The following is a 15,366-nucleotide window of genomic DNA, read 5'->3' as shown; positions in this document are numbered from 1 at the left end:
CTGTAAGAGCAACCATGGAAGCCATGAGATACGTTACCCACCATGGAAAAGACGGTTGGAGGCAAAGATCAAGACGGCCCGGAAAGATGTGAGTCAATTGACGGAGGCCCAGAGAGGTGTGATGAAAAGGCCGATACCCGAGAGGTACATCCAGATGACCATACCTGAAGCACTCGAAACTGCCAAACAAAGGCTCCAAGCCTTGTCCAGTCGCCTAAAGCGGTACACGAAAGAGAATGAGGCCAGACGAATAAACAGGCTGTTCGCAACACAACCTGCGAAAGTGTACGCTCAGTGGCAGGGTCCTAACAACAGAGCTGACCCACCAAGACTGGAAACTGAAAGGTACTGGAAAGGCATATGGGAGAAGGAGGTTGCACATAACAGCAGTGCACAATGGCTGGTGACCCTCAGAGAGGAGCACAGCAACCTCCCTGAACAGAACCCAGTTACCATAACAGTGCCAGAAATATAAGAAAGAGTCTCAGATATGAAGAACTGGACAGCACTAGGCCCGGACATGGTCCACACCTACTGGCTAAAGAAACTCACAGCACTCCATGAGCGCCTAGCAGCACAAATGAACCAACTGCTGAGGGATGGGACTCACCCAGGATGGCTAACCGAAGGGCGAACGATCCTGATCATGAAGGATCCTTCAAAGGGTCCAGTCCCATCCAACTATAGGCCAGTAACCTGTCTCTCCACAACATGGAAGCTCATGTCAGGAATTATTGCGGCTAAGATAAGTGGACACAGAGAACAATACATGAGCGAAGTACAGAGGGGCATTGGTCGAGATACCAGAGGAGCCAAACATCAGCTCCTGGTTGACAGAACAGTCACACAAGACTGCAGGTCCCGACGTACCAACCTGTGGACAGCTTGGATTGATTACAAGAAACCCTATGACTCGATGCCACATACGTGGATCACTGAATGCTTGGAGTTGTATAAGGTGAACAGGACCCTAAGAGCCTTCGTTGCGAACTCGATGAGGATGTGGAAAACCACACTTGAAGCCAATGGCAAGCCACTTACCCAAGTGTCCATCAAATGTGGCATATACCAAGGTGATGCACTCTCCCCACTGCTGTTCTGCATAGGACTGAACCCCCTAAGCCAAGTAATCACCAAGACAGGCTATGGATACCGCCTCAGAAATGGAGCTACAATCAGTCACCTCCCCAACATGGATGACATAAAGCTGTATGCTAAGAGCGAAAGGGACATAGATTCCCTGATCCACACAACCAGGATCTACAGCAGCGACATCGGGATGTCATTCGGGCTTGAGAAATGTCGTCGGATGGTGACTAAGAGAGGAAAGGTAGTCCGCACTGAAGGGGTCTCACTCCCTGAAGGAACAATAGCAGACATTGAGGACAGCTACAAGTACCTTGGTATACCACAAGCCAATGGCAACCTCGAACTGGCAACAAGGAAAGCAGCTACGGCCAAATACCTCCAGCGAGTGAGGCAAGTCCTAAGAAGCCAGCTCAATGGCAAGAATAAGACCCGGGCAATAAACAGCTATGCCCTGCCAGTGATCAGATACCCTGCAGGAATAATAAGGTGGCCAAAGGAAGAGATTCAGACCACGGACATTAAGACCCGAAAGCTCCTAACCATGCATGGAGGGTTCCATCCCAAATCCAGCACCCTGAGACTGTACGCAAGCCGAAAGGAAGGAGGCCGGGGACTAGTGAGTGTGAGAGCCACTGTCCAGGATGAAACATCCAAGCTCCATGAATACATCAAGGAGAAGGCTCCAACGGATGACGTACTCAGAGAATGTCTCAGACAATGGGGAACAGAAGATGAGGCGCTGGAAGAGGGACCATCATGGGAGGACAAGCCCCTACACGGGATGTACCACCGGACCATAACTGAAGTGGCTGATCTCAAGAAGTCCTATCAGTGGCTAGAGAGGGCTGGTCTGAAGGACAGCACAGAGGCACTCATCCTTGCTGCACAGGAGCAGGCCTTGAGCACCAGAGCCATCGAGGCCCAGATATACCACACCAGACAAGACCCAAGGTGTAGGTTGTGCAAAGAGGCACCCGAGACGATCCAACACATAACTGCAGGGTGTAAGATGCTGGCAGGGAAAGCCTACATGGAACGCCATAACCAGGTGGCTGGCATAGTCTACCGAAACATCTGTGCGGAGTATGGATTGGAAACCCCAAGGTCAAAATGGGAAACACCTCCGAAGGTGGTGGAGAATGACAGAGCGAAGATCCTGTGGAACTTCCAGATCCAGACTGACAAGATGGTAATGGCGAACCAACCAGATATCGTGATCATAGATAAAGGGCAGAGGAAAGCCGTTGTCGTGGATGTAGTGGTCCCAAGTGATGGAAACATCAGAAAGAAGGAACATGAGAAACTCAAGAAATACCAAGGGCTCAGAGAGGAGCTGGAGAAATCCTGGAAGGTAAAGGTGACAGTCATGCCTGTGGTGGTCGGAGCACTCGGGGCAGTGACCCCCAAACTAGATGAGTGGTTGCAACAGATCCTGGGAACAACATCGGACATCTCAGTCAAGAAATGTGCAGTGCTGGGAACAGCAAGGATACTGCGCAGAACCCTCAAGCTTCCTGGCCTCTGGCAGAGGACCCGAGCTGAATGAGGGACGGACAGCACCCGAGGGGGGGGTGAGACGAGGATTTTGTATTTATATATATATATATAGGGATTTATGGGGACCAAACACCCCTCCCGCAAAAGGTGAAAATCGTGAGGTAGGATTCACCCACCCACCCCCGGGAATTTTTGTATACAGTATGTGTATCGTGAAATATGTAAACAGTATTCGTTACATAATTGAGACAAAGATTAGACCAGTCCACGTATTTACTGAAATTGTAATATAAAACCTTGTTCAGTAATTAACCTTCATCAACTGAGTGAGGCGAAGAGGCTTGTGTTGGTGGCGGCTACAGTATCACTTGACTCGTACAGGCGTTAGCTTCACTCGGAGACTCCTTCTGCTGGAGGCGCTGATGGTGTAGCTGAGGATTTTAAATTGGAGAAATGCTTGTCTTCATGTCTAGTTGAAATAGGTTAAGGGTTATTTTTTTATCAGACAATAGTCTGTGTGTGTGTGTGAAGAAAAAAACCTCCCAACAGTTTTGGCTGTCACTTCAGCGTTCGTCTGAGCTGTCACTGCTTCCTTGTGACCTGTCTAAAAAACAGCTGACCAGGTCAAGAAACCTTCAAAATAAGGCTCCCTGACTCAGTCAAGGTTGAGAACCAGCCTCCCCCCACCACTGTACTTTTGTTTTTAGGTTTAAATGTATGACAATGTGATGGCACAATGTAAGTACATTTGGAATATTCTTCTTAACAATTGAGACAATCATAATTCACTTCTTATACCAAGCCTAGTTCTTTCCTCATTACAGAGTTTAAAAAAAGAAGAAAAAACTCCACCGTGTCAGCACCCTTCGTTGTTTTGAGATGCAACGGCGCCCGCTGTCTCCGGCAGCTGTTGGATGTAGCAGCTTATTGAGGCTGCTCACCAGGGCGGAACCGAACACAGCAAAGGAAGGCAGGAAGGAAGCAAAGCTTTTCTTCATGGCTGCTTTGTGTGTGTGTGATGTGACGTCCGGTGGGCTTTAAGCAATCAAACAGCAGCGCTTAGAAGAAATTGCGTCATGGTGAGGGGAGACACCCGCCACCCTGTGAAAGTGCAGCTGTTCAAAGTGTGTTCAGTGCAAGTTGAAACCAAATAATCTAAGGTCAATATGCACCGCATACACAAAAGTACTGGGACACCTGGCAGTCGGCTATATGCGTGCTGAAAAAAAAAAGTTGATGCCACACTGCTTTTTTTTCTTACCATTTTGTCATGAGCTGAACTCAAACATAAGATTTTTTTGTTTGTTTATACATACACAAAAGGCCTATTTCTCTCACATGGTTCACAAATATTCACTTTTGCTTTGCTGGATATTTAAAAATTGTGGCTGTTGTGCTAGAGAGAGCTGTGCATTGCAATGAGGATGAATTGGAACCGCACAACTGAACCACTCTGCAAAGAAGTTGTGTTTGATTGTGTGAGGCAAAAGATGGTCAAAGAAGATACAGTTTGTTTGTTTTTTCAATCGCTAACCTCAATTCCCTCCAATACAGTAAAACCGAACATTTTAGAGTGGCCTTTTACTGTGGGTAGCCTAAGGCACGCCTGTGCAAAAAAGATGTTGCACTGCATGAGGAAAATGGTCACACCAGGTCCTGACTGTGTGGTGCTTTTTTTTCCGTTTCTTTTTTTTTGACGGGTGTCTTGTGTTGCCATGACAACCAGGATAGTGCAAAGAGGCTGAATGACTCAAGTGGCTTTTACTTGCAGAAGTGGAGCCCCGTGTCCATAAACAAAAACAGGCACCCGCGAAGACAATGAAAACATAGTCACTTGGTGCATTCGTAAACGTGGCTCATCACGCGGCAGACACATCCATCGGCAAACAGTAATGTCGGATATGCCCCATTCCCACAGCGGTTTTCGTGTCACTTATTAGACGCTAACACCTCTGTGCTTCCCAAAAACTGACCTGATATTGTTTTAAGACAGTGTAAGGTCTTGAACGTGAGCGGTGGATCTTCAAAGGTCAGGGGGAGGCAGGTGATTGATAGAAATTAACTGAATTGTGACAACACAGTTCCCAAATTCAGTGTGGCTTGCTCCATCAAGCACATGTGTATTGTATGGTCATGGGCACACAGTCCAGCGTATTGTGACACCATGTTAGTATTATGACATATTGGTGAAAACTTGTCTCTGGGGGCATGGGTTACAGCAAGCTAATGGTGTTGTAAGTCTTCCATAGCACCATGCTAGCGTTAGCATTAGCATTCAGAATAATGTAACGAGCAGAGACGTAAACAGCCATGAACTCACGAGGCAAATAGTGTGGCTGGCAACGAACAGTCAAATGCTCTATTTCCTTGGAGCGATGGCTCATGAAGTCCGTTGTTTGGGCACCAACCTGTGTCGCAATAAATACAGAGCCCACCTCCATGTTTCTTCCCTGAGAAGGAGTCACAGTCTGTTTGAAACAGCTGTCGTCCATCGATCTCAAGGGCTGAGTGAGTCAGTCATGTTGTCATTTGGCCACCTTTCCATGAAACAAAGCACACAACAATTCCTTATCTCGCTGGAACCACTCAACCTCAGACGAAGTAAGTCCATTTTATTGTCCACTGAGCAAACGTCAGAAAAGTGATCGTATCGTTGGCTTGTTAGCCTTCACTTGATTTAGCCACCTTCTCCTTTGCCTGGCTTTTATTTCTACGAGCAAGACTTCCTCTCGGTGGTGTCTCCTCACGCTGTGCATCGCTCTGTTCTTAGGAGCTGCAGTCTGACGTCTGCCGGGACTTTTCAATATAGATCAAATACTGTAGTTGTCTTTGAACGCTCTTGAAATTGGTATGGTTCATCCAAGCTATACTTCACATGCCTTACTGGCACTGAGATGACAATAAAATTGGATTCAAAGTCAGTGCAAAGGGACTTAATCCTGGAATCTTGAGAAGCCTCAGCACGTAGGTGAAGGAGGATGTGACTGAATATTTGCTATGTACATTTAAACGGGCTGTTTATTTTTGAATTTTTGCACCCATTTTGCATTTTTGCACCCATTCACATTCATTTCCCAACTCCAACTGAATAAACCTGAATTTTGTCGCAGTGATGCATGTCCACACGGGAGGAGTTAAAGTGTACAGGTATTCCCACGGGGGAAGTTGCCATGAGTGCCAGCACCAAGCAAAGCGCAAACAACTTCCTGTGCTTGCCATTTGTTCAACAACCCTGCAGAAAGAGAACGACATATCAAAATGCAGTCTTGTGTGCAAACAGAAACACACAGACACTATTTTTCCAATGCTTTGGACAGAGTTTTGTCCAAAGCTTTTGACATGTTTTTTTTTGTTTTGTTTTGTTTTGTTTTGTTTTTTTTAACCGATTAAAATTCCCTCACGGAGAAATTCAATTTACAATCTCAACAATGCCGTACCTCTTTTGCTGGGGTTGCGGGCACAGTGCCTTGCTCAATGGCAGACGACAGTAGCCAGGAGAAAGACTGGCTTCTCTTCAACAACTGAACTGCTGGCAGTTTAAATTTTCGACCACAGTGGTATTTGACACGTGACCCTGCGATACCGAAGCACAGGTCCTTACAGATTAGCCACTGCCACATAAAGAAGGAAGAATGGATCAATTAGAATAGAGAAAACCTACACTGAGGTTGCAAAAGGGAGTTGGTCGATCTCAAAACTCCTAGAAACATTCCGCAACAATTGCCTCTCGTGAGAAGTCTCGCCTTCCAACCTCTCGATCAACTGGAAGGCTCAAAACAAAGTTCTGGCCTTGTTCTTTTTGGATCGCCTTGGTCTTAATCCAACTGAGCCTAATGTGTCATGTCCATCTTGGAAGGAGTCAAAGAAGTCCTTCTGAGTTTGACCCTCGCACACAGTCCACTGCTCTTTGAGGTGCGACGGTGGCAAATGATGGCTGTAAAAAATGCTGCCGCTAATGACAAAGCCGCCTCTGTTCTCTCTTTCGCACTGTCTCTCCCCTTTAGCACAGACGGCCCCAAGCCTTCTTGTTCTTGCCCTCAACCCTTTCCCATCTTTCACAGACTGCACTCTTCACCCGCCTCCCATATCTTCCCTTTTACTCCCTGTTTTCACCATTCGGATGTGGACTAGGAAGGTGACATTTGCCCCAAGCTGCCATTGACACAAGGGCAGCGATGGGAACTGTTTAGTGAGGAATGTCGACTGCAAAGCAAGAGGAGTGTAGTACAATGGCCCTGAACAGCAAAACACAGGTAAACACAACAGCAGATTAAGAAACACAAGAACAAATAACTAAATACGATAACATCACCACAGACCATGAAAAATCAAGACATTAGCCTACCAATACAGGTGGAGAGATCAGTCTCATTCCTGATTGGTTAAGATTAGCTTCCATGATTCAATGAACTGATTCCATGTTAATGAGCCACAATCGTTGCTGGTAAAGCCTGCACAATAATCTATAAATGTGCATGACGGCGGGTACACTCTATTGCTGCTATCATCCCATCCTTCGCCCCAAGGTCTGTTTGAAGTGTCATTGGGATGCCACCAAGACTAATGACACAATTAATATGCGTAATTGTGAGCGATTATAGACAGATTGTTGTTTGGTGTTCCACAAACAAGCCACATGATTTCCCTTGAGACACCATCTATACATTCCGACAGGGCCAAGCCAAAGGATTTCAGTTGATCAAAGTCATCCACATGTTATATGTAATCTGGCACCATTCGTTCGTCTATTTCAGGCTGCCGTACACCACACGACGCTTCCAAACTCAAGTTGGACCAGTTGAATGCACCTAGCCCTGGACGGACTGTTCACTGAGCTAGATCACCCATAGGTCTGTGTGAAATTCGAAGCATTGTTGTAAAACACAAGATATGTGAACAATACATACTCAATTTCTTTGACTTGGAGGCACCATGTCGATCCCGCTTGACTAAAACCCCAAAATGTATTTTTACCGTGTGTAGGCATGAATGAGGCTTCATCGTGTTCATATCAGCAAAAACCTCATTTCCTGAGCCTTTCAAAGAGGGTGCTAGCCCCCGAGTTGGCAGCCCAGGCTTTTAGACTAGCGATCACATGTTCTGCTTTTGAGACAGCAACACTGGCGGTGTTGAATTGAACCCTGAATGGGTAGATGGCACAGTGAATGTTGTGATTCTTCCTCAACATAACAGCTCTTCTGTATGAATTAAAATATTTTTGGATAGCTGCAGCTACATTGGAATCATTCGCTGGCATCCCTGCCCGTGCCCACCGGGTTTTAATTACAGTATTTGCTGTTGTGGTCTGCACTTCAGGGCCACCGTAGAGCAGGGCTGAGGAGAGGATGAGAAAGTAGAGGATCCCCAATACGGAAACCGCATAATTGATCCTCCCGATGGTCTCACAAATGTCCCAGGCCAAAAGTGTTTGGGGTGGATAAGAGCCACGATAAAAACTCATTTGGTGAGGTGATTCTTAGTGGGAAAGAAAGGAGAAGCAGCAGGCTGAGTGTGGGTCAGAATGTAAAGCTGGAATTGGTCGAGGCACCTTCGTGGGGCAAATGAATGGTTCATTGTTATCACATGTAGACAGCAGGAAGCAACAGTGTGGGCCTTGTGCTTGTGCACCGACACCCCCATCCTCATTCATTCTTATCTGCATACATAGATGATGATGTTAGACCCTGGGATGCAACCATTTGAATATTTGCATCATATGAGCAAATACAAAGCATGAAGTTATGTTCAATTAATGGTACGCATTGTGGTATACATGTGAGGCTGTGGCATCCTACCTATGCCAGACCACCACACTTTGGGACACTCACTTTACTGTATTGCCCTCTCACTATGGCTGGATTTGCACTGCCTGGTTCACCAGACACACAAAATCTTCAGTTCATGATCAGGCCACTTCCAAATTTGAATAAAAACACACACATCTGCAGCCCAAAACCCAAATGAGCCCCCATTCAAGAACAGCAGCTCTAAAGTGATAGATAATGGAATATGCTCTCAAAAGGAGTCCATCATTTTAAAAGAGAAATAAGGTGAGGGTTACCCTCATCTAAATTAGTTGAATAGGTGTACTATTTGCTTAGAATTGTTCACGCCTCTGTTGCTACTGCTCTGCGTTGATGCTTTTTTCTAGTCATTGACATGCAATTGGGGCATCTATGCATGCGTTTCCTCTGTTCTGTGCACTTGGACCTGCAGCGTGAGATCGGCCTCATACACACGTGCATTACAGACTCATTGGAGAGAGGGCATTTCACTGGATGCCACTCAAAAAATTGTAAAACATATCCCCCCCTTCTTAGTGTGACTCATTCCATATTTATTTCATCTGGCCATTTCATCATGTTGCCATCTGCTTGGAAATTTCAGGGCATTTGCTGGTTAGCGCAACTTTTTCTTAATGTGTACCCAAGCTCTAACGTCCTCACGGTCCTTATAAGTGGAAAATTGGGTCTGGAAATGGAGGTGGAGAAGGTTTTTGGGGTGAAGTGTCTCCACCCTGCATAATTGCAGTCTCCAAGATGGCCATAATTAATCTTTAAGGAAACGTGTCAAATTATTAATAGGGCCCTTAAGCAATGGCCCTGAAAGGAGGCCAGTGTTCAGAGGTGGAGGAGAGTGTGCAAGACGTGCAGAGAGGCTATTTACTGAGAAAACAAGACAAGGTCGCTCTCCAGGAGTTCTGCACCTCCACATGTCAAGGCTTTCCACACGTGAAGGAGTTCAAGGGCATGCAGTAACTGGAGAGACCAGATTTCATCTTAAAAAGTCATCAAGTGTAAAGTGGGCTCTACTGACACAAGTCAATAATGAGCTTGTTCAAAATGAGCATTCCAGCTCGTCATTTTTTCAAAGCATTTTTCAATGAAAGATATTGATATATTGTTGATTGAAGCACCTGAACACAAATGCATCATGTACTCATGAAGTGACTACTATTTAGGGATGTTCGAAAGCACTTTTTTTTCAATCCAGATACCAGGAGTACTCAAGTCTTGGGTTCTCACCGGTACCGATACCAAACAGCCAACACCACTATTAATTTCTTCGATCAAATTTCTATTAAACCAGTGATAGATCATTTGAAAGGAAGACTTTTCATTTATTTTGGGCAAAATGCAGAACACTCACTTTGCAATTCAGAATTTAAGTTCAAAATAAAAGACAACTCGCTGTTTTACGATTCCTTTTTAATAAATTAGCAAGTGCGCAAAATAAAACTGACATCTCCCTGAGTTTTTAGTCTTTGTTCAAAATGAAATTGAAGTGTAAAATAATACAGGTGTGACCGTTAACCGTGAAGCATGAGGCTATCAACATTCTCTTGATGAGTCGATGACAGCAGGTAAATGTGTGAAGTCATTATAACGTATGCATTAAAGACCGTAATGCGGAAAATCATCATGCCACTCAAATTGAATGTGTACATGTTGGTAGCAACGCAGCACAGTAATAATGCACGCAAAACATTAAGATAAATCTTACAAGCATAAAGATAGTGACATAAATCGCATCTCAATGGGCATATGAGAGGATGGACATAGATGGAATTCAAAAGAAAAAAAAAACACCCTGTAAGCCCGGAAGGAATTGACTTCACATATATAGAACATCTAAAATTTGGTAGCAACACACTAATAATTCTCTGTCAGCATTAATATGAAGCTGATAAACAAACATACATGGACAGAAACGTCATCTTAATGGGCATTTCAGAGGATTCGCATAGAAGCGGTTCACTGAGAACATGTTGCATGCGATTCATTTCCGAATAGAAGGAACACAAATGGTGCCTCATACCAGTGACTGCTATCATTAGACTTCGCGAGTACTAGATACAGCGAAATGAGGCCGGTATCGATCCGATACTGATACCAGCTATCGGTCCTCCCAACTACTCTCTATTAATAAGTGGCCCTGCGTTGCAGAATGACGCATCAGCCATCAAAGACAGGCACGTGTCCTGAAAGCTGCTCCAAAACCATTCTTTCCTGCATTATTCGTCTCCATTGTGAGACGAATAAAAGATTTCTTATTCTTATTCTTATATTAGTATGTACAATGACACCCCAAAGGCCTAGCCGTGTGACTCCTAGCTGTGTGATCAAAGAGGCCTGTGTGAGCATGCAAAAGTGGAATATGCACCACATTTAATACGTACTTGAAAGCCCCACACCACAACCTTTAAAAGACATACTGCATGTCATTCAGTCAAATGGTCTGCGTGCATCAGTGGCAGATGCTGGTCTGTGTCAAGGAGGGGAAGCTCAATTTCAGCCTACATCATAAAATGTGTCCGTTTATTTTTACGTGAATTCCTTTTCCTTTTCAAGAAAATGGTCTGTGACCCTGTCATACCAACAAGAGTCTTTTCCAGGGACTTAATTAGTGTCCTACAACTAGAGCAACTACATTAAAACCCACCAGAAATAAAAATATGAATTTGTCGCTAGTCGTTTTCAACAAAGCGAGTGCCGCTAAGATGATAGAAGAAGTCTCCAGTTCAACTCAGAAGAGAATGAGAATTGAAAAACGCTCCCACGGATGCCGACACCACAAGATCGGTGATTGGCTCATTCCGCTGTCAATCAAAAAGAGATTCAGCCTCAGACAGATCATCCAATCATCGTGCAGAAAAGATGAGTGTCCGGCCCAGCCCATAAACGCCCACTGTCCATAGACTCCCGGAGACGCTGAGCGTCCAATGGGCGGGACAAAACCAGCATTTATCCAATGACTCGTCTCATTTCAATGCATTGGGACAACCTACATTGAACTCTTGAGACGCCGAGCATCCGCGCTGGAGACGCCGGCGTCCACACAGTTTAAAGCACAGTGAAGCTGCTGGAATGGATGAGAAGAGAGTAACCAGTTATAAGAGCGCTGATTGGGAACAAAAGTTGAGCGCGTTGTTACGCATATTTAGTCAATTACATCTACACACAATTGTATGTACACACATGTATTTGATCACTTATTTTTGGACATTTTAGGGGAAGCTGAGCTTCCCTTGCAGTCTTAGAGCAATCGCCTCTGGCGTGGATAACGTGTTTCATAACAGAGTTGGTAAATTCATACAATGACCGCCCCTCTCCCCACCCAATCCCGCGTGCGCACACACACACTAATACCACCACCAACCTAATATGTAGATACAATCTGGCCCTGGCCTTCCTGTGTGGAGTTTGCATGTTCTCCCCGTGGTTTTCTCCACATACTCTGGTTACCTCCCACTTTCGAAAAACATGCATGGTAGGTTGATTGAACACTCTAAATTGTCCTTATGTGTGATTGTGAGTGTGATTGGGGGTTTTCTGTCAACGTTTAGAGGTAAATTAGATTTTCTGCGTCACACCTGACCACAGTGGTTGGGAATCCCTTTAATACTCACCCGAAGGATGAAAAAGATTATGATTTGACGATACTGCCTCTTTGTGGTTCACAGAAATTATTACAAGGTTTCATGCAGATTTTGCCGTATTGGTTGACCAACACTTGAAAAGAGGACTTGTGTAAAACATCCCTGGTACGATTGAATTCATTCTCTCCCTCATTAAAAATCTTAAAATAATAATTCTTCATTAAAGAATTGAAATAGAAATGATATGGTCAAGTTCAAACTACTGACATGAAGAAAATAATTGACATCCTGCTGAGTTTCCAGCCGATCGATGGGCAAAAGCAACTATTCACACTCACGTTCACAGAAAAGCACAATTTTGAGTCTTAAATAAACCAAACTTTTTGAACGTAGGACGACGTTACAAGTGAGTGTGATCTTTGTGCAGGCGTCTTGGGTTCAGTTCTCACTCTGTGACAGTGGGAATGTGGGTTGTAAATTGTTGTTTCCATATGTGCCCCGCGATTGACTGACAACGAGTACGGGCTGTAGTCATTGTGTCTTTTGACCAAAGGCACTTAGGATCACTCATGACCTTGACAAGAATAAGCTGGAGACATGGAGAGAATGGCTGGATGGAGATGTCTATGTGAAACGTTGTTGGTCGTTTTTCAAGTTTGTGGCAAAAAATGTTGTCAACTTTGGAGAAACGGTCAATGCGACACAGGTAAGCATAAAGGAGCAAATGCTGTACCTGCTGTAATGTTATAACCAACCAATGAATGAATCCCACTTGCTTCAAAAGAGAGTTCCTCTCCGACCATGAGTGCATCACCAAAATTATCCTGAGCAACAACCCAATGAGTTGCAGATTTTGCTACATGCAACATGATGAGAAATTTTACTGAGACCCTTAACTGGGTCCCTATACATTTTAGAGTTCTTTTCAAGATCTTATTTGTTTTCAAATCTCTAAATGACCTCGCGCCACCTTACCACTCTGAGCTCCCCCGCCCCTACACACCTGCGGATCAGACATTATTTGAAGTTCCAAGAACTAAACGTAGGCTCAGAGTGGATCGAGCCTTTTCCGTTGCTGGTCCCTCTCTCCGGAATGACCTCCCACTGAACATTCGGCAAGCCTCCTCGCTGCCCATCTTTAAAACTCGCCTCAAAACTCACTTGTATTCTTTGGCATTTGACTCAGCATGAGTCAGATTTGTTCTTGCTTTTGCAGTTCGATGCTTTCTACCGTCTTTGTTACTGATTTCTTGCTTTACTGTTGTATATGTTCAATGCTCCATGTACAGCACTTTGTGTGCAGCGATGGCTGTTTGAAAGTGCTCTATAAATACAGTTGAGTTGAGTTGAGAATGGCGGCATTTAATGGCCTGATGCCTGAGGACACCTTTTGGTCATCTAGCTCGGAGATAGAGGTGCGCTGTTCAGTGAACCTAGAGCACGATAGTTCAGTCTTGCTTTAATTTAAACATCAACAAAACGACAGAGTGAAAACCTCACAAATTGCTGGTGCAGTGTAGCAAAAGTGACACTGAAGAGCAAAACCATTAACATTTACAGCCACAAGGAAACAGGAACTAGACGATAAAATGTCTAATAATATATATAAATACAAAATGAAATGTGTACTCAATCGATATTGTAGAACCCCTTTTAAAATTTCAGTTATGTCATCTCATCAGAAAGCCACTCAAGTTAAACTGTCACATTTAATATTAAGAAGACTTTTTCAAAGCAGGTGTAAAAGAAGCCATTCATGCCAAACTTAAAAACAAAACAAAAATCTCGAAACAGAGGAGGAGGTCTGAGGCATCCCCTATCGTCCTGTAAGCTCCCCCCCCAGAGACGGCCTCAGGTGAGTCATTGTACTTGCAGCGTCCTCTGGTTGACCAACCCCAATGACCACACCCACTGAGGCATGAATTGCGATTTGAGAGATTCAGAATTGAACCAGCCTTTTTTATTAAAGGTGAAGAGTCTTCAATAAACAAGGCTACATTCAAATCTGGCTGGTGCTTTGAAATCTGCAGTGTTCCTTTTAGCAATGGATGTTTGACCACAAACGGTACAGCAACACATGTACACAGACATTAAAGAACTAAGTCATAAATGCTTTATCCTCTGTGAAGAACAATATTCGTGCTATGTTAAGGGGCTGAGACTGTCTCCATGTACAGTATAACCGGCTGTCGGGGGTAGTGGGATTGAGAGGGGAGGCCGGCGCAGATGACCAATTGCGTTCCTTTCAATGCAGACATGATTTCGACAGTGTACAATCGTGGTCGCGGAAGAATATAAACTGATACTTCAAGGCACCACCATATGTAATTTACATTAAACCAAAAGTATTGGGATGGCAAGGTCTGTTGTTTTTGTTTCATATTGAAGACTTTCGAGTTTAGATGAAAAGATAAATGGAGACACATCATCTAATCATCACAATTCATCTAGAAGCGGTTCAGATAACAGTTGGATGTTGTGCTAAGTAACTCAGTAGCGACGAACTTTTGTTTGAAGCTACCCACGATTACAGTGTGAAAAAGTATTGGAACATGTAACTGATGAATGTTTCTCGTTGCTCAGGTGTTGAGTTTGAAATCGACTGCTTAAACGTGCGATCGTGTTTGTATTTGGCTTTGGGTTTGACATGTGAAAAACAAATTTGCTCTTTGGGCAAACATGTCTATTGGAGAAAAGCAAACCGAGAGATGAGGGAAAATCGAGCAGAGTTGGTTGACAAACATTGCGCATAGCCAATACAACAATGTGGAATGTCCTAAAAAAAAAAAGAAAGAACTAGGGGGGTATTGAGCATCACACATTGAACAGGTCGACCAAGGGTATCAACAGCAATTGATGCCAGAAACATTGAGAGAGCTGTGAAGAAACATCCCAAGACCACCGTCAATGACATTAATCTCCACAGGGCAGAGGTGAAGGTATCACAATCTACCTTTTGGAGTCTTTGAGAGAAGAAATACACATCCACTTATCCTCACAAGAGTTGTGGGGGTGCTTGTGCCTATCCCAGCCATCTTCAGACTGTAGGTGGGGAACACCTTGAACCGGTTGCCAGACAATCACAGGGCACAGAGAAACCAACAACCATTCGTGCTCACACTCACACCGAGGGATGATTTAGAGCAGGGGTGCCCAAACGTTTTGGACCAAAGATTGACTTTTCCATCAACCAACCTCCCGGGATCGCCCCTTACCGCGCACGCACACAACCGCACGCATGCACGCCATGATGAGAAACAGCCTGACAAGGTGGCATGCGACACACTTTTGCAGCCTGTTAACTATCGTAGCTCACACGTACCGTTTTGAAGTGCTTCCCTGGGCCCTCCTAGATTCCTATTCTTTGCCCATGCACTCTGTGAATTGTACACGAAGCAAAC

At 44.6% G+C, this 15,366-nt stretch overlaps 1 protein-coding gene across 1 annotated transcript in view; it reads left to right on the top strand.

Moving 5' to 3' along the window:
• LOC127592365 (uncharacterized) overlaps positions 1-2,657 on the top strand; it is an 80,936-nt gene extending 78,279 nt beyond the window's left edge. Inside the window, exon 2 of the mRNA XM_052053064.1 lies at positions 2,219-2,657. Coding sequence (XP_051909024.1) covers positions 2,219-2,635 — 417 coding nt within the window. The 3' untranslated portion in view covers positions 2,636-2,657. The remainder of the gene's footprint in view (positions 1-2,218) is intronic.
• Positions 2,658-15,366: the final 12,709 nt, after the last annotated feature.

This window comes from Hippocampus zosterae, chromosome 2 (genome assembly GCF_025434085.1).
Source record: "Hippocampus zosterae strain Florida chromosome 2, ASM2543408v3, whole genome shotgun sequence".
Lineage (NCBI taxonomy): Eukaryota > Metazoa > Chordata > Actinopteri > Syngnathiformes > Syngnathidae > Hippocampus > Hippocampus zosterae.
This window is presented reverse-complemented; position numbering and strand designations above follow the sequence as displayed.